Consider the following 18,583-nt stretch of genomic DNA (forward strand, 5'->3'; position numbering starts at 1 on the left):
AGCTTAATATTTTATGTCTCTATTCTCTTCATCCCCCTGCCTCTCCCTCTTCCACTCCCTCTGTTTCTCTCTTGCCCTCTCCCTTTCTCTCTCGGTACTTTCCCCTCAGGAGGTCCACTCCCAGCTGGGTAACCAGCAAGCTGTTCTGCAGCGCATCATGGAGGGCCTGAGGATGAAGTACTCTGACATGTACACCCTCGTTCCTGTGGAAATAGATGGACCACTACAGGAAGTAACACATTCACTTCAGGAAGTAGAGGAGAAGGTAAAGGAGCTGAAAACTTGGTGTGAAAAACTATAAAGGAATTTCTGCTTTTATCTGTGGGTGTAACATTTTACCTGATGTATTTTTATGGACAAAATGTATATACTGTATTGTTATGTTGTATTACTATGAATGCCAAGACTGACCTTACTGGCCCCCAGGTACGGGTAGTCATGGAGAAGAGCGGTCCTCTCTACAGACTTGGAGCCAAGCTGTCTTCAATTAAGGCTGGTCTGGAATCAGTGCAAAATAAACTGCAGCAGAGAAGCCACTCTTTGTTGGAGGCAGAGAGCATACAGAAGGTGAGTGCTAAGATATCAGACATCTGAACTGATCTGGGATCAGCATTAACCATGAAAGTTGAAGAGAGGGAATGTTTTATCACAATTCATCATATGTTTCTTCATATCTGTGCGTGCGTGTATGCGGGTGCTTATGGTGTGTGTGTGTGTGTTCTGCATGTGCGTGTAGATTGTGTGGGACGAACTAGACATCTGGCACTCCCGTGTGGCAGCACTGGAGGTGGAGGTTCAGGATTTGGAGCAGGCTGAGGAGGCCCAGGTCCTCATGGAGAGTCTGGTGGATAACCAGGTTCTCCACTCACACATGGCCAAGCAGGCAGAGCAGAGGACTGCCTTTCTCAGCAAGGTAGGAATCAACAACTCCCATCATCATCTTCATGTCAGTGTTTAATTAAAGGGTTAATCCACCCAAAACCATACATTCCTGTTACTAACTAAGTTAGCTACCAACATGAGACATTTGTTGAAAAAATCTTTTGAAACTCATGGTGACTACAAAACCAACACTGCAATGTTGTCTCTAGACAGGCTCTTGCTGGCTAGATGAATGTTTATCTCAGTGGCAAGCTTGTTGGAAAACTTACAGTGCCTTCGGAAAGTGTTCAGACCCTTTCAGATTCTCCACATTCTGTATTATATGACTGAATTTATAATTCATACATTTTGTGGTCAATCTACAGAAAACATTTGTTTTGTCAATTTATTGAGAAAAATAACAGAATAACTGGTCCTGTGTGCTCTGGATCAGATTCTTCAAGGTCCTCTCTGTACTTGCTCCATTCATCCTTGCCTCAGTCCTGACCATTTTTCTGGTCCCTGCCACTGAGAAGCACCAGAAAAAAACTTTGCATGCTCAACACTGATCTGGTTGATCTGGTGGCCAAGGCAACGCACAATGAGAGCCTGAAAGCTTGGCACTGTTGCCAGATTTAGCAGAAATGTCCAGGTCAATGATAAAACACAGGCTTTCAGTAAATCAACTGAAGTTTCATGATTTGTGTTTCTGGAGGTTGATACATCTTATTAGTGTATTAGGCTATTTATTAATGTTTGTTAGTGTGAGGTCGGGATTGTATATTTGTGTCATTCTTGTGTCTTAATAATGTATTTGTGTTGGGGTGCAGATCCGCAAATGGTTTCAGGAGCATGAAGAGATGATCAACAGCTCCAACAGTTGGCTGTCTGAGGCTCAGTCTTGGCTAACTACCCCCTGTACCTACACTACAGCCAAAGATTTAGCCAGCTATGTCCATGCTCTACAGGTCAGTGTGGCATTGCAGTGGTGATAAACGATCCAGTCGTCATTCTTGACTTTATGTCATGTATTACCCTTTTATGTCATGTATTACCCTTTTATTAAACAAACCAGGTGGCACAATATTCATTTCTTTCTTTCTTTTTTTAATTACAACACAAACAGTAACCTGATTGAGGAATTATTTTCCCCAAAAATTGGGGAAAAAAATGACAACTGTGTTCAGTGACAACTGTATGGAGTTTGTAATTTGTAACTGCACTTATGTAAAGTGCAGTATGATTTGTTATGATATTGGTTTCTTATTCTTATTTATGTATACCTCCTTAACAAGTGGTTTGTGAATCATGCCGAACAAATTAGATAGATTTCTTTTAGATATTCTGTTTTTGACAAAATAAACAACCAGGCAAAAAAGGATGGTGCCTACAGATACAGAGCATCTTGAGAAATCCATCGACGTGACTCAGAAGTGTGCAGCACAGTGTTTCCAAAAGGGCTTTAACGACCTCTCTGTGTGTCATAGATGGTGCTGGATGACTCTCAGCACATCCGCATCACCCTGCAGGGGTTCGTGTCCGTGCTGGAGGCCATCTCCCCGGTGTGTGACATCACCGGGCAGCGGGAGCAGCTGGCCGAGGCTGACCGCCGGGTGTCCGACATGCAGCAGAGCTTTGTGGCTCCGCTCTCCCTGCTCCAACACGCCGCCGCCGTGAGTCCCGCCTCCTTCGTCTCTCTGCTTCCCCGGTTTTCCCCTCCTTTATTTTTCGTTTTCTATATTTCTCTCTACTTCTCTTCCTTCTGCGCTGCATGGCTCAGTGTTTGCCTGTCGTTGTGCAGGAGGTGGATGCCATAGAGACTGAGGTGAAAACAATGGAAAAGGATGTGACTGAGATCAGGATGTTGTTATCTTCCCCCAACACTCTCCCCGGACCCAGAGAGGAGAGGCTGAACGTGAGCTGGCTGAAAGGAGTTACATTTAGCCCCTGCTTCTCATCTAGGATCGGATTTGCCTTTCAGATAATACTTTATTGCTACAAATATTATTCATATTATTATGTATATAATATAATATTTTATATTATTATTAATATTGTGTGTTCTGATAAAGCCTGTGTTTAATCCAGGCTGATCTATCCCTGGGACTGTTAAATTTTTTGTGTATATCAACACTAAATAAAGCAAGGGAGGCCTGATTCTAGAATAATCTTTGAGAATATGTGCAGTGTAGATTTTAATGGAACTCAATGGAAATATAACGACAACTTGTGGTGGAAAGACGCCACGGGGGAATCTCCTAATTAAACCCCTACTAAATTAGCCCACATTCAGGTTGTCTACTGTACATGTTACGCAGCAAAAACAAAAAAAAAGTTCTGCATTCCACTGACCTCTTTACCACCTCTGTGTAGGATCTGGTCGGCTGTCCCGTGCCCACGAGTCAGTAATGTTGCTTCTATGTCCTCCCCCAGGTGTGTGTGAACCGGATCCAGTCTATGGGAACGGTCATTCAGGAGATCCAGAGCTGTAAGCCAGGCCTGTGTCTGCCAGAGAAGGCTGAGGACACCCTGACAGTCTTCCAGAGTGTGGACCAGCTCCAACAACAACTACAGCAGCTGAAAGAGGTGGCTCCTTTGATTCCTCACCAGACACATACACCATTTCTCGGGAATGAACACTCGGGACTTACAGATCTTTTTTGTTTACAGATGATCCCAGCGGATTTTATAGTGAAGAAAGGGACGTCGACTGTTCCCTCACCTAGCCCAACACCACCCATCTCTCTCTCGGAGGAGGCCTCCACACCTAGCCCAACACCACCCATCTCTCTCTCAGAGGAGGCCTCCACACCTAGCCCAGCACCACCCACCTCTCTCTTGGAGGAGGCCTCCGCACCTAGCCCAACACCACCCATTTCTCTGTCGGAGGAGGCCTCCACACCTAGCCCAGCACCACCCATCTCTCTCTTGGAGGAGGCCTCCACACCTAGCCCAGCACCACCCATCTCTCTCTCAGAGGAGGCCTCCGCACCTAGCCCAACACCACCCACTTCTCTTCCTGAGATGGCTTGTGTGCCTAGCCCAACAACACCCACCTCTTTTCCAGAGGTGGCTTCTACACCTAGTCAAACACCACCCACCTCTCTCTCGGAGGAGGCCTCCACACCTAGCCCAACACCACCCATCTCTCTCTTGGAGGAGGCCTCCACACCTAGCCCAACACCACCCACTTCTCTCCCAGAGGTGGATTCTTCAACTAGTCCAACACCACCCACCCCTATCCCAGAGATGGATTCTACACCTAGCCCAACACCACCTACTCTCCCAGAGATGGATTCTACACCTAGTCAAACACCACCCACCTCTCTCCCAGAGATGGATTCTACAACTAGCCCAACACCACCCACTACTCTTCCAGAGATGACTTCTGTGCCTTGCCCAAAAACACCCACCTCTTTTCCGGAGATGGCTTCTGTGCCTAGCCCAACAACACCCAACCCTCTTCCGGAGATGGCTTCAGTGTTTAGCCCAACACTACCCACCCCTCTCCCAGAGATTTCTTCTGCGCCTAGCCAAACACCATCAACCTCTCTTTCAGAGATGGATTCTACAACTAGCCCAAAACGAACCACCCCTCTAACAAAGATCTATTCTGAGCTTAGCCCAAAATCATCCACCTCTTTATTAGAGATGGCTACTGCGCCTAGCCAAACTCCACCCACCTCTCTCCCTGAGATGGCTTCTGCGCGTAGCCTAACTCTACCCACCTCTCTCCCAGAGATGGAATCTACACCTAGTCCAACACCACCCACCCATCTCCCAGAGATGGATTCTACATCTAGCCCAACACCACCCACCTCCCTCCCAGAGATGAATTCTGCATCTAGTCCAACACCATCCACCTCTCTACCAGAAATGGAATCTATACCTAGCCCAACACCACCCAGTCCTCTCCCAGAGTTGGAATCTACACCTAACCCAACACCACCCACCCATCTCCCAGAGATGGATTCTACATCTAGCCCAACACCACCCACCTCCCTCCCAGAGATGAATTCTGCATCTAGCCCAACACCACCCACCTCTCTACCAGAAATGGAATCTATACCTAGCCCAACACCACCCAGTCCTCTCCCAGAGTTGGAATCTACACCTAACCCAACACCACCCACTGCTCTCCCAGAGATGGATTCTACACCTAGCCCAACACCACCCACCCCTCTCCCAGAGATGGATTCTACACCTCGCCCAACGCCACCAATCTCTTTGTCAGAGGAGGATTCGACACCTAGTGCTGTTGCAGTTATATTTTCCACAGAGAAAAATGATGTGCCCAGCTCAACAACACTAGCCACTTTGGAAGCTGAGGTGAGATTAGTCCTTACAGCCACACCACTGACTGTCACCTTCTCATTATACTGAATCTGACCAGGAGAGGCTGTGTTTGCAGGAGAACGAAGTGAAACAGGCTCAGGTCCATGTGCTCCACGTGGAAGAGGACATGCTGAATCAGTCTGGAGCTTCACTGATGACCATGGAGGAGGTTTCTCCTGAACAGAGACTCAACTGGGGAACTGAGAAGAGTCAGGTAAGAACTAACAGACTTCCAACTATGCTGTCCGCTTGTCAGTATGTCTTCAGTATGTCTATGTATAATATTGTACCTGGTGCTGTAATTATTGATACAGTTAAATAAAAAATCCATCTTCCTGTCAGAGGTTCAGATGGATTCTTATAGGAATCATGCATTTGTTTGCAGCGTTTGCCAATGCCTTGTGGGTTGTGTTGCAAAATTAAATCCCCATGTTTTGTCATTTATTTTTTGAAACCAGGGACATTTTCAAAGGTTATGAAAGTCAACCATGACTTTCTGGCCACTATACTATGCAAAGCAAGATTTCAAATTTAGGCCTTAGGGGATATATTAAGTATTTAGAGTTGAACATTTATAACAATTGCCTAGGACTTAAAATAATTTAAAATTAATGAATTTTATAAATATGTCTATGTCATAAACACATTGAATGTTATATTATAGGGGTGGCTTAGTATATTACACAGTTCCTTTAAGCATATACAACTCAAATCTGGACCACATTTGAGTTGTATCAACTAAATATATTTGTGTATGCTACAGTAGTATGCAATGAATGGATAAATGTTAAACTAGCCCTAAACCTTTAGGTTCTGTAAACATTTATGATCTTAAAAATAGTAAGGCCTTCATTGCCTTCATATGTTTTGTGAACTTATTAAGGTTTACAGGACACCATATAGGATTTCAGTCATCTTGCGTTGCATGCTTTTCACGACTGTTTTAACTTCATTCTTTTATTTGAGTGTGAGGGGATTATGATTTTCTTTTTTGCATAGAGAGGGACATACCATATTTAAAGACAAATAATACTCAAAAAAACATGGAATAATACATAATTCGGGATGCTAATGTTATGTTTTACGAGGTTGTAACATACCAAAATGAGAATGGTAAATTACAATAGGCTTATTGTGAGCATAATGTACATCTGGCTGACGCTTTATACAAAGCCTAATATTAAGCATAGTTATGACATTACTATGACTGGGTCTTAACATTAAGGCGCTTTGCTTCATATACAGTATTACTTAAGCATTGGCTATTATTTAAGATGTGTTTAATAATTTGCCATATCAAATTGCCACCCTAAACACACAGTCTCTTGCCTAAAATGTTCTGTCTTACTGGTTATTCAGGAGGCGAAAAGTTAAAAATTCATTAGAAGTTTATTTATAGATTGTGTATGAGAAAGATATGTGGAGAGATAGAGAGACCCCCCAGCCTATGAGACATGAGTCCATTCAGCCCTCTACACATGACCTCTCATATCCAGTTAGGGGACCAGTGTGAGTACATTGGGTATGCCAACAGTCTCTCTAAAGTTGTATTGGCTCATGGTTCATGTGCCTAATGCAACTCTCCACACTAAATCATGAATACGGTCATGTGTTTGGCTCTTTCGGATGTATCCGGTCTGATTTCTCAAATTATCTCTGTCATAGCCTCTTTTAGAATGAACTAATTGTTCATGAGTTCCCATAATTCAGTGAGCATGTGTCCTTGACTCTGTGGCAGGAGTCCAGGGGTGTGGAGGAGGAGGAGGAGGAAGAGGAAAAGGAGAAGAAAGAGGATGAAGGGAGAGGAGGCTATCTATGGTGGCTGTGGGAGACTGTGTGGGGCAGAGCCTTAGAGGTAAAGAGAAGGACTGCTGCCAACCAGACGTGTACTGCCCAGCTCTCCTCTCTGCTGTACACACTGTCCTCCGGTACCTTCTGACTTCACTATTCCTGGGCTTCCTGTGACATGTCTGTGGGTCACTCTGCCCCTTGTTTCGCTGCAGCCCTGGGAGGCACTATATTCAGCCCTACATCCCTATCGTCCTCTTCCTCCTTCTTCCTCACTCTCTAACACTGTGCCTGTCTGGATTGAAAGTCTCTTTCCACGTCGTATTTCTGCCACTTTAAAACGACTCAAGTATCTTTTCTTTTCCCTTTCTTAATGTTGTTTGCTTGTGCATTGGGAGGGTTGTAATCATTCTGGCTGTCCCCTCATGTCATTAGTTCCTTAAACTCTTAGACCAGGGCTGGCCAACCCTGTTCCTGGAGAGCCACAGTCCTGTAGGTTCTCTCTCCAACTCTTATTCAGCACACCCGATTCTAATTAGTAGTTGGATGAAGGTTAGTCACAAATGAGGCTGAACAGAAAACCTACAGGACTGTGGCTCTCCAGGAACAGGGTTGGCCAGCCCTGCTTAGACTGTTGAATACTCTGGGATTGATAACCTCTAGGGGGCAATGTGGTACAATATTTGCTTATGACAAGAAAGCTTTCTTTAAAAAGGCTTTTTCACTATCTGGGCGTCATTTCAGAGTCGGAATGTAAGTTCGGTTGTAAACATTTTAGTTTTTAGTTTTGTCATGTTTGGGACGGTTTATGACCACTGTGTTGCCGCTCTGCTCAGGACCCAGAGGTTGCAGTCAGAGAGGTGCAGGCTGAAGCAGCAGGAGGAAGCACAACTACAGCCATGGAACCGAACCAGAGTCAGGACACACCTGAACAGGTACCAGACATCTGTATTTATCAGACGTCTAACAGCACTGTATGAGATAACATGTATAATAATACCCATATGAGACAATATGTACATAACATATAACAGGGCCATTTCAGTGCCTTATTGAGTGATCTCATAGACAACAACAAAATAATGACTGATTCTGTACCAGAGAAGTGTGTCTGTATTCTAACATTGCTCATGTCTCTTCAGGACCTCAAAGTAGTGCTCACCTCGGGAACAAGTGTGTCCGAAGCTTTATCAAAACCTCTGGGCACAGTCAGAACACAGTCTCTGTCTGAAAGCATGGTAAATACGACCCCCTCCAGTAGTCTCTCCAAGCCCTCCTCCAAGTACCAGTGTATGGTGTCCTAGAGTTGGTCTGGAGTAGAACCCTTCCTGTTTAGAACACACCCTCTCTTTCTATGTTCAGTGCATTTACATGGCAGAAGAATCGCACCCATTTTATTATGCTGCTGCTTGATTCTCACAGGTTGCATTATGTGTCTGAACATTCTGTTTACACATTTTTATAGTTTTATATGTTTACGTGATGAAGGATGACTGAGCATGCGATCCAATGAACAGTCAGGGAGTAGACCCACGTGAATCTGGTTCATTTTGGTGATTGGTAGCTGACAGACCACCTTCATTCACAGCCAAGACAGTCCTTCTAAATAGGAGGGAAATAGAAATCTTGTGTCAGGTGTTTTTTAAGGATACAATGGTACTGCATGGGCCCTTTTCTGTTGGTTTAATAATACATTTCTTGATATAGATAATTCTTTGGACTTTCCATAAAATTGTATGCTGGTAACCACATTTGTGAATCCTGTTTTTTTTATGTTTACTGTAGATTTCTCAGATCTTGTTAATCCTTTAAAGACTTTGAGCATATTTGCCAATGCCATATGCGTATCTTTGTGATTTTGTCTGTGTGCTTGCTTACTTAAATATGCACTGTATTTCAATAAATGATGCCAGTTTTGCATAAAATAAGCTGTTCACAAATTATTGCCCCTCTGCTTGGAAAACAATATTGTTGGAATCCGGATTATTTTATTTATATACCTGATACAATCAATACAATCAATAGCTAGCAAGAACGTTTATTGTCAAATACGAATTAGGTAGTTGGAGCCCTGAATGTTGATTGGCTGAAAGCTGTGGTATATCACATCCTGTACTAGGGGTATGACACAAAATGTGTTCTTCGTACTTTTCTAATTACATTGGTAACCAGTTGATGATAGGGAGGAAGTGCATCAGGGTTTGTGGTTTCTGGCCAGTATTCCATGTGAGAGGGCTGTGTCCAGGCACCCTGCATTGTGCATAAGAACCGCCCTGTTTCCTAGTGTATTGGCCATTGACTACACCTTGTTCTTTATTAAAGTATGCACTGCTAAGATGACTGTTGGCCATGAAAATGCACTGATGGTAATTAATTGATATTAACATTGAACCTAGTGTTAATATTCCTGCATGTTCTGTGCTGTAGGTTGTTCTTTTCTCCTTCTGCCTTTATGAACTTCTCCTTGTGTGGCAAACAGAAAATAGAAATAAATCCAGCCAAATGATCTACTCCCCGTCTCTTTCTGTGTCAGGAGCTCATGGGACAGATGGGGCTTGCATGGAGGGGGGAAAACAGGCACCCAGAGGGGCTGAAGACACACGTCCGAGACACTCACACACTCCCTGGGGGATTGCCTGCTGAACACACACTCACAGAGGATGCACACACACGTCCTGTGTTCACAGTGGGCTCACATGTCCCCAAATACATCCGTAGTGCATCTCCAGTCCCCGTCCCTCCCAGGAGGCTGTCAGAGGTGTACTCTGACCTGGTGGAACATGAGGTTGAGTGCCCCTCTGAGAAGGTTCTGGCTGTTCCAGAAGAGAGACCCACATTGCCCTTTCTCATGCCCAGAGTGATAGGGTCGCTCACAGCACATTCCGGGCCTCTAGAGATGGCACTCAATGTGTTCAGTGGCTCGACACACATAGCCTCTAGTCTCAAACACCAGACAGATGTGCCAGCAGAGGCCCCTTCCCATTTCACCACCCCCACCACACCCTTGGGTGTGGTCAGCACACACACCACCCCCCTGACCACATTTACACGCAGCCCACAGGACTCTGGGTCTGTGCATCCAGCAGCAGGATGGGTAAGCATGCAGTGAGAAACAGTTCCAACAGTCCTAACCCCTGTTAACCACACAGACAGTTGTCAACACACAGCAGTTGGTTTGTTTAAACTGTGTTTCACAAACAGAACTGGGTTTAATTTGTATTACACGCACATATATACATATACATACATATATATACACACATATATATACATATATATACATATATATATAATATTTAACCCTTTTTTACTCCCTTTGTTCTCTGCTGCCCAATTTCATCTTATGCCTTTTTCTCTACACCCCTGTCTCATCATAACAATTACTGACAGATTGGGGAGAGTTTGATATTGCTGCAAGCTTTCCTCATATTGCTGCAAGCATCTACGATCTAAGGAAGATGCTAACAATGCCTTCCCCCTCTCCAGACGGAGCTGGCCTATCTACGATTCCCTTGGGACTTTGCAGCCATTGTCAGCTACAGGGACAGTCAAGGCTCAGTGTTACCTTTATATCAATATCAGTATATTGAGTGTTATGTCTAATGGAACCAATAGAATGGTCCCAAAACCTCAAAACCATATCAATCTGGAGCTCAGGATTTCCAAAAATATTTGAATCCAGGTCTGTTTAAAAACTCTCATTTATAGGATCACTCCTGTGATCCATTTGATGTAATGTTCTAAGACTGCATGGTACAACATGGTAAAGGACTTACGGTACTGCAGCTAACCCTGGTGAACCCCGGTGAACCCCTTAAACCCACACATCTCACACTGTCTTGGTCTCAAACCTCTACACTACGTAAAACATGTGCTGAAAGTGTAGAGAAGAGGAAAATCCATTAGAGTTGAAAAGAACGAGCGCAACTGAAAAAAGGGGAAGTCAAACAGCTAAAAGGGACCGAAGAAAGCGAGTGAGAGAGAATACCAAGAAAAAGAGAAAGTGTGAAGGAGTGCTTGAAGGTACTGTATGCTGAGTCAGCTGACAGTTGTCAATAGACCTGCCTCCTCTAGCTCAGCCCGCCACTGTAGCCTGAGGCCACCCACTGATGTGGGTGAAAATGAGTCCTTGTCACCCGAGCCTGCCTTTCAGGAAGTGGTTTTGGCCACAGGTGGGTGTGGCGCCCCTGGTAGAGAAAACAAGAACTAGTTAGACAGTCTAGGGCAGCGAGAGACAGACACAGTGTGAATGAACGAGGGAGGGAAACGGATAGGAAGAGAGAGAGACGGATAGGAAGATTGCGATTAGCCAGAAACGGAGATAAAGACAGTGAAAGGGCGTGACATCCCCAGGGCAGTCATCTCTACTCTGTATAGAAGGAAACTGTGTGACATTCCCAGGACAGTCAACAGGGTTCCATAGAGGAGACATCTTGCCAGTGCCTGTCAGTTACAGTGACAGTAGTATTGGACTGTCATTCACTTCCTCTTTTCCTGTCACTTCTTGCTGTCCCTGCTGGCTGGTTGTGAGTGGAAATTTGTCAGTACAGTAGGAGTTTCAGTGGCTGTGTGTCTGTGTCCCAGGCCCCGGGGAAGTCCACAGCCCTGGCCTTGACCGGACCCTGTCCCACTCTGGGGGTGCTCCATGCCTGCCGTGAGCGGGCCACCCAGCTGGAAGTTTGGCTGGAGAGAGCCCAGGATAGCCTCAGACTGGCCGAGCGGGACACCACCACCCGCATGCAGGAGAGGGTAGAGCAGCAACTCCTCATGTGCCAGGTAAGGACTGCCAACAGATCAAAGTTCAGCTACATGGAGGTCCGGGCGCCTGGGGCATTGTTTATCCTGAAACTTCCCCAGGTTGTAAATAGCAAGGATATAACTGTTCACACAGGTGGCATAGTATCATTAACAAGTTGATTCGTCTGAGAGTACATCAACAGTCATTTGCCTGTTTCTATGGCCACCAATGGTAGGGATTTCAGTTTTATTACAGGCAGTTGTTGGATGGAAAGTGTTGCCTCACATGCAGATAGATTGCTGTTTGAAATTAGTTAAGGCTGAACAAATTCATTGGTCCAGCACATTCTTGAAAATGTACTATTATTTGCTTGGTTTCAATCTTCAATCTGTTACACATGACATTGATCTTTCATTAATATTTAATTGATCTTAAGAGAGATTATAAATAATGTGCCAAAATGTATTCACTAGTTATCTGGTTCTAGGCAGACGGAATCCAAAGGCTTTCTCTTATAACTGGTTTTCATGCTTTGATGTTCTGAAAGCAGTATATTTTAACAATATTATAGTGTTGTAACAGGGTTATTTATTTACTTACTAATTGATTTGACATTTTGGATGATTTCTCTTAAGATCGAGCATCTCATTCTTTTCCCAAAATAGTTTTTTTCCAATAATGATTTTTTTTTAAGCATGGATTTCTTTTTTGGAACAGTTTTCAAATGACGATCATGACTAGAGAACATTTGTTGAAAATATTTCACTTTATTCCAAAAAAATATTTTACATTGTTTAAAATCTCTTAGCGACACAGGGAGCTGGATAATTTGTAACTATTTTACTATTTATTATTCTGTAAAAACACATTCTTTGCTTGTGCTTTATCACCATTTAAATCTAGGATTGTACAGGTTGTCAAATGCTCTGTTGCCCTTGCGTGTGTAATCTAAGCTGTGTATTAATGATTCACAGGGTAAACACAGTTATGCAGTATATCACCACATAATTGAATGAAGTCTTTGTAGACAAAACACATCCGATAGGATCTAGCGCCATTTTCAAATTGATCAACACACAGAACCCAATACCATATACCCTTTTCATGGCCTTAGCAGATGGATGTCCTGTAAGCCCATTGTGTCTCTGTGCTGTACAGTGTGCTATAGTATGTGCCCTATTGCCCTGGTTTAGTTGATCCATGGACATAGTGTATGTGCTCAGGGTTACACCCTGTGGGGATTAGTCATTGTGAATGGGATTGTTCTCTACAGCACGCTGTGTTCTGGTTACATTAGCTCTTACTCTGCTGCAGGTCTGGTTCTCTTTTCCTTATTCTTCATGTGAATGAGGTACTAACACGAGGCTGTGCCTGAATTAGGTCTCATGCCTGTGTTTTGTGTGTAGGAGATGTACCTTGAGATAGAGCAGAAGGTGGCCGACCTGTCTGTGCTGGGACAGCAGGAGGCCTCAGTAGGGTCCCACCAGGAGGCCGAGGCTCTTTCCTCCAAACTGGAGATGCTGAAGACCAGGCTGGTCACCTTTCAGCTGCTTCTGCAAGAGAAACAGAGCCAGGAGCAGGTACACACACACACACACACACACATCTCTCCAATAGCCCATTAGTGTAGGGGGACGCAGCTTGCCACATGCACACACCCTGGGTTAGGAAACTTGTGAGGTGGGGAGTTCATTAACTAATGAAAGTTAACCAAGTAACTGCAAAGATGAAACCAAAGAATGTCTCAACACTTTATTTTGGTAGAAAACTAGGAAATAATAAAAGGAAAGAGACAAAAACAAATAAGAGGGATGCTAACAGTTAAAGGGTAGGAGGACTGGGCGAGGGGGCTGTGAAAGCAAGTGAATGATAATAAAAGCCCTAAACTTCACTACACCTTTAACCTGCATGTCACAAACAAATCCCTGCACAACTAACCTACCTGCTACAAATAAAAAGGGGACAGCCACTTGCTTCTAACCTAGTGTATATAACAGCTGGTTATCTAAGGGTGTCTTTCCTAGCTCTTCTCCACACAAGGGTCAAAACAAAGGAAAAAAGAACTAGCCCATGGTCACCACAAACACTGCTCTCAAAGCGCAAACAATAACAGTCTTCTCTTCTCAAAACACAAAAGAAACACTCATTTATTTGTGAAGGGGCCATCTTGGATTGGATGGATGGTTGAATAAGCCCGCCTTATCAGAAACCACTCATCACACCTGAGGGGCGGACAGAGAACATCAAGAAGGGGATGTAACACAACACACACTCAAAAAGAGTGGAGCTGGTACATCCACTTAGAATTCCGATACATACGCACAGATGTGCAATCATACATGTAAAGACATACAGACATGCTGCAAAAATACACACACGAAAACATGCTAGAAACATTTCCTCTCTAACACACGGGGGCTGTAATGAATGGGTGTAGTGTTCCCGGGAGCAAGGAACCAGGTGCAGGCAGAGGTAGTCGGTGTGGATGTTTTAATTGAATAAACAAACACAGAGCAAAAAACCAACAAAAGAAAAGGGCTGACTAAAGCAGCAAACCGTAGGTAGGCAACGGGTATAACACACTTACAATTAACAGCACCATGCACAACAGCAAACATGACAATAACAATGATCCACACTGTGGGGAGCAGAGGGGAAACATGTAAACACTTACAACCGATATGAATTGGGACCTGGTGTGAATGATTGAAGACATGTGACAAAACAAGTCCGGGATGTGTTCCTAAGAAATGGGAAACTGAAGATGCACGGAACGGTGGCGCTGCTGCTCACCGTACCATGACAGGGGCCAGACAAACACGCACACGCATTAACAATTAGTTAAGAAGTTGTCTGCTGATTTTAGTGCCTGTAGGTGTTATGTCTCTTTGGGTAACAGGCTTGATAAACAAACAGCTCTCTTTAAAGTAATGTCATAGATATTATTAGCACTTTAGATCTTGTAGCCATTTCTCAAATGTGTCTTTTAATAAGGCTTGTATACCAACAGGCTTTGCGATATTAATGAGTAATACATTCTGAGCATAATGTTCCAAGTCATGAATGAGATTACATTTACAAAGTTCAGGTGAGAATGCTATGATTTTCGTTCTTCCTTTCCCTTCTCTCTTTTCACTAAAGGTCCCAACACCATCACTGTCTTCACCCAGAAGGCCACCACTAGAGGGCAAACTGCAGCGTAGCGCCAGCGTCCAGGAGATGTTTTCCTCCTCGAGAAGCAAACTATTTAGACAGACCAGCTTTCAGCAGCAGAAGGTTAACTCTTTTGATTTTGGTTGGCTGTTTAATAGACTTTTTTATTATTATGTATTTGTTTTTAATTGAGAAGCAAGTGGGGGACAGATATAAATGAAAAAATTTTTTTTAGTAATAAATATATTACAGTGTAAACAAGTTTAGTAAGAGTAATGGCAGTGTTCATTGTCCTCATGAAGGAATTGGAGCAGGAGCTGAATGAACAGAGAGACCTGACCAAAGCCATCGCCCAGCAGGGGAGTAGAGGTCGTATCCACAGCCAGACACAAGAGGATCAAGCCAAGATATCTTTAGGGTACTGGTCCTCTTACTGCTCAAGTTTGTAGTATAGAACAATGATATCTAGATAATCAGTAAAATGTAACTATCTAAAAAAAACTTAGCCCAAACCTAACCTTAATCTGTACCCCAACATTATTCCAAACCAAATATTCACAAACATTTTAGTAAGCAGGTGCATATCAACAGAAACTGTAGATTGTACAGATGGACATTGGGAAGAGAACACTCTTTAAATAAAGGTGCTATCAATCATCTAAAAGTGTTCTTTGCTGTCCCTAGGAGAACCGTTTGAATAACATTGTCTGATTTCAGGTAGAAATATTTTGGTTTTAGTTTGGTAGAACAGATATTCTACCTGGAACTAAAAAAAGGCTTCCCCTACAGGGAGAACTGAAGAACCCCTTATGGAACAGTTTTTAAGTGTGTAGGCTTGTTTTGTTTCCACATTCTCTATGAGAAGGAATTTGTTCCTTGATTTAATGATTACTTATTTCAAACTTAAAATAACAGCTCCATAGAAATTATTTGAACTGTGTACGTGACAAGACTCCTCTATGGGAATGTCAACCATATAACTGCAGATCCTTCCCCAGAGTTCCTGTTGAGTTGGACAGTGAGGGGGAGACAGCGGCCCAAGAAAAGTGGACTCACCTACACAACCGACTTCTGGCCTTAGAGGAGACTGTACAGAAAGGTTCTTCTGATGTACGCATCTCTTGCTGTTAAATCACATAAATTGTCAAAGGTGTAATCTTCAAAACGATGACTGCGTTTTTGTGCAAGCTCATGGCTTATTAAAATAGGGTTTACATTTCTCTCTTTCTCTCTCCATAGGTGACCGACTTTCCTGTGAGTTGGAGTCACAGAACAGCTTGTGGTGTTATTGACCCCCGCAGCTTGCAGGATGTGCAGGCACACATCAGTCGGTTGAGAGAGCTGGGCCAGGCAGCCAGGGAGGTGGTGGCTTCGGTAAGGGAGGTCTCCTTGGTCGCGAATACAAACCAAACCATCTAATCTTTCCAAGAAACCGATGGGTTCCATCTGATTGGTGCCAGAAACCTATTGACATGTAGAGCCCGAATCCACATGTTTTTCATCGTTTTGCAAATTTGTAATTGGCTTCGATCATCTGGTTGGTGAGTTGAGACGATCCAGTCACGGATTACTTTGTTCTGTAGAAGCCCCCACATTGTAAAATCATCTAAACCGCTACAATGGAAGGAGTGTCTGACTGAAATATGTAGCCAACAAGGGAACTTAAGGGAAATCTTGCAAGAAGATTGTCAGATTTTTTGGTATGTTTTAAATTACATGTGGTATGTTTGTTGTACTGACAACTCTTGATATGTGATGTTCCTGTGGACTTGTATGTTGTCTCCCAGGCGGTGCCACCTGAGAAAGTGGACCTGAAGCTGGACGGGGGTCTATTTCAAGTGCTGTGGGGAGTGGGCCTGACTCTGTCCTCTCTGACCCATCTTCTGGAGCTGCCTCTTGGGCAGTCATGTGAGGACACAGAGCTGCTACAGTTAGAGGTATGATCAGGCAAAATAACCTCTACAGTCATCCTCTGTTGGTTTTGATATGTTAATTAATTATTATGTAATTAGAGTATTTCTTTTATACTGTTCCCTCCTTTTATGCATGCTCAGTGCCTAATTCACTTAGTCGAATGTGACTCTGATGCATGTGTGTCTATATGCGTGTTCTTGTTTCTCAGACTCTGTCCACAGAGCTGGTGACCCTGGGAAGAGAGCTGAGCTCCCAGGGGTCAGAGGTTATCAGTGTCCTGGGGTCTGATAGAGGTGACGCCTGTGTGCATCACCTGGGTAAACTCCTGCGAGTGGTTCTGAACAATGTTTCTGCCAGGCAGAAACAGCTGCAGGCCCAGGTGGAGAAGACGGGCCATGAGCAGGTCAGAACCACCACTGAAATCCCCTGTGTACATTATAATGGTCATTACTACAACAGCTGTTAAAGAACAGTTTCAGGACAGCCCATATCAGAATGTTATGTTATTGTATGATGGGTGCAGTTGGTCTTGTGTGTTTACACCGTGTTTAACACAAGGAGTTTTGCTCCCTTCACTATTTGTAATAACGTGTCTGTGGTCCCTTTGTCTTATACCTGTAATGTTTCTAAAACTCCCTTACACTCTGGACATTACTTGTAGCTTGCACAGCCTAAAGTATCTATGTGTTGCAATGTCATGATTTTGTTGTACTGTGTTTGTATAACTCAACAGACAATCTTAGCAGAATTGCATGCAGCCTGTCTTGCTAATGAGTTGGCCTTACACAGAATTACTAACGAAGCTGTCCCTCAAGACGCTTGTGATCAACTACAGGTACTGTGACCTCATTCATTTACATACGTACTGTAACCTCATTCATTTACATACGTACTGTAACCTCATTCATTTACATATACGTACTGTAACCTCATTCATTTACATATACGTACTGTACATACAGCTATCCGTAGTCACTAGTAAATATGTTACATGTTAAATGGTTACCGTAGGCTTAGTATTTCCGGTACGTTCCTCTCTGTGGATTTCTTACAGCTCTGTAAGTCATTGATGTTAGGCCTAAATACGATCAACTGTTCACAAACTGACATTATATGGCCGTGATATTTAGATCCCCACACAGCAGCCGGCTGTGGCTTGTTGAACGGTCTCCAGACCTGTGTGTTTGTGTGTTTAGTCTGTGGTGTTGATCCAGGGAGACCTGCTGGTCCAGTTCAGCCAGGTGTCGTTCCTGCAGCAGGAGGCAGAGAGACAGGGTCTTCCGTCCACACTCACACAGGAGGCCACCAAGCTGGAGGTGCTCTATTAACATGTGGTAGAACTGAACGACATGGTCTCTGTGGAGGCGTGATGTGACAGCACTGTGATATTACCCTGTGAAATTTATCCCATCAGTTACATTACATAGGAGAAGAGATTACCTTACTTTCTCCTAGTTTTAGTTTTCTCCCCTTTTCGGCTCTACCCCAATTTGTATTACTCAACATATAGAATGAAGACATCAGTTTTGGGCTTGTGGTTACACAAGACCATGTGTGTGATGATTCTGTTTACTAATGTGTGTCTCTGGGCGGTGCTGCAGAGAGCGTTAGGCTCCGTGGGGGCCAGGTGCGTGGAGCTGAGGGCTAGTGTGGATCTCCAAGACCAGTTTGAGAGGCTGCTGCGTGGCCTGGGGGGACTGGTCATCCTTGGCACAGATCGCCTGTCACAGAGGCCTGGTCTGAAGCTCCACACCAGGACTGAACTACACAACTACATCAGCAGACACTCAGTAA

At 44.0% G+C, this 18,583-nt stretch overlaps 1 protein-coding gene across 3 annotated transcripts in view; it reads left to right on the forward strand.

The window, feature by feature from the left end:
• Positions 1-18,583, forward strand: part of syne2b (spectrin repeat containing, nuclear envelope 2b) — a 112,506-nt gene that overhangs the window by 63,986 nt on the left and 29,937 nt on the right. For all 3 annotated transcript variants that reach the window (XM_029125398.2, XM_029125400.2, XM_029125399.2), the window contains 24 exons: positions 110-265; positions 427-567; positions 737-913; positions 1,692-1,829; positions 2,349-2,534; positions 2,663-2,776; positions 3,295-3,447; positions 3,532-5,190; positions 5,273-5,410; positions 6,935-7,051; positions 7,821-7,919; positions 8,127-8,222; positions 9,518-10,078; positions 11,569-11,760; positions 13,129-13,302; positions 14,864-14,998; positions 15,178-15,293; positions 15,874-15,985; positions 16,115-16,249; positions 16,663-16,812; positions 16,998-17,192; positions 17,523-17,624; positions 17,986-18,105; positions 18,391-18,579. In XM_029125398.2, coding sequence (XP_028981231.2) covers positions 110-265; positions 427-567; positions 737-913; positions 1,692-1,829; positions 2,349-2,534; positions 2,663-2,776; positions 3,295-3,447; positions 3,532-5,190; positions 5,273-5,410; positions 6,935-7,051; positions 7,821-7,919; positions 8,127-8,222; positions 9,518-10,078; positions 11,569-11,760; positions 13,129-13,302; positions 14,864-14,998; positions 15,178-15,293; positions 15,874-15,985; positions 16,115-16,249; positions 16,663-16,812; positions 16,998-17,192; positions 17,523-17,624; positions 17,986-18,105; positions 18,391-18,579 — 5,355 coding nt within the window. The remainder of the gene's footprint in view (positions 1-109; positions 266-426; positions 568-736; positions 914-1,691; positions 1,830-2,348; positions 2,535-2,662; positions 2,777-3,294; positions 3,448-3,531; positions 5,191-5,272; positions 5,411-6,934; positions 7,052-7,820; positions 7,920-8,126; positions 8,223-9,517; positions 10,079-11,568; positions 11,761-13,128; positions 13,303-14,863; positions 14,999-15,177; positions 15,294-15,873; positions 15,986-16,114; positions 16,250-16,662; positions 16,813-16,997; positions 17,193-17,522; positions 17,625-17,985; positions 18,106-18,390; positions 18,580-18,583) is intronic.

Source organism: Esox lucius, chromosome 15 (genome assembly GCF_011004845.1).
Source record: "Esox lucius isolate fEsoLuc1 chromosome 15, fEsoLuc1.pri, whole genome shotgun sequence".
Classification (NCBI taxonomy): Eukaryota; Metazoa; Chordata; class Actinopteri; order Esociformes; family Esocidae; genus Esox; species Esox lucius.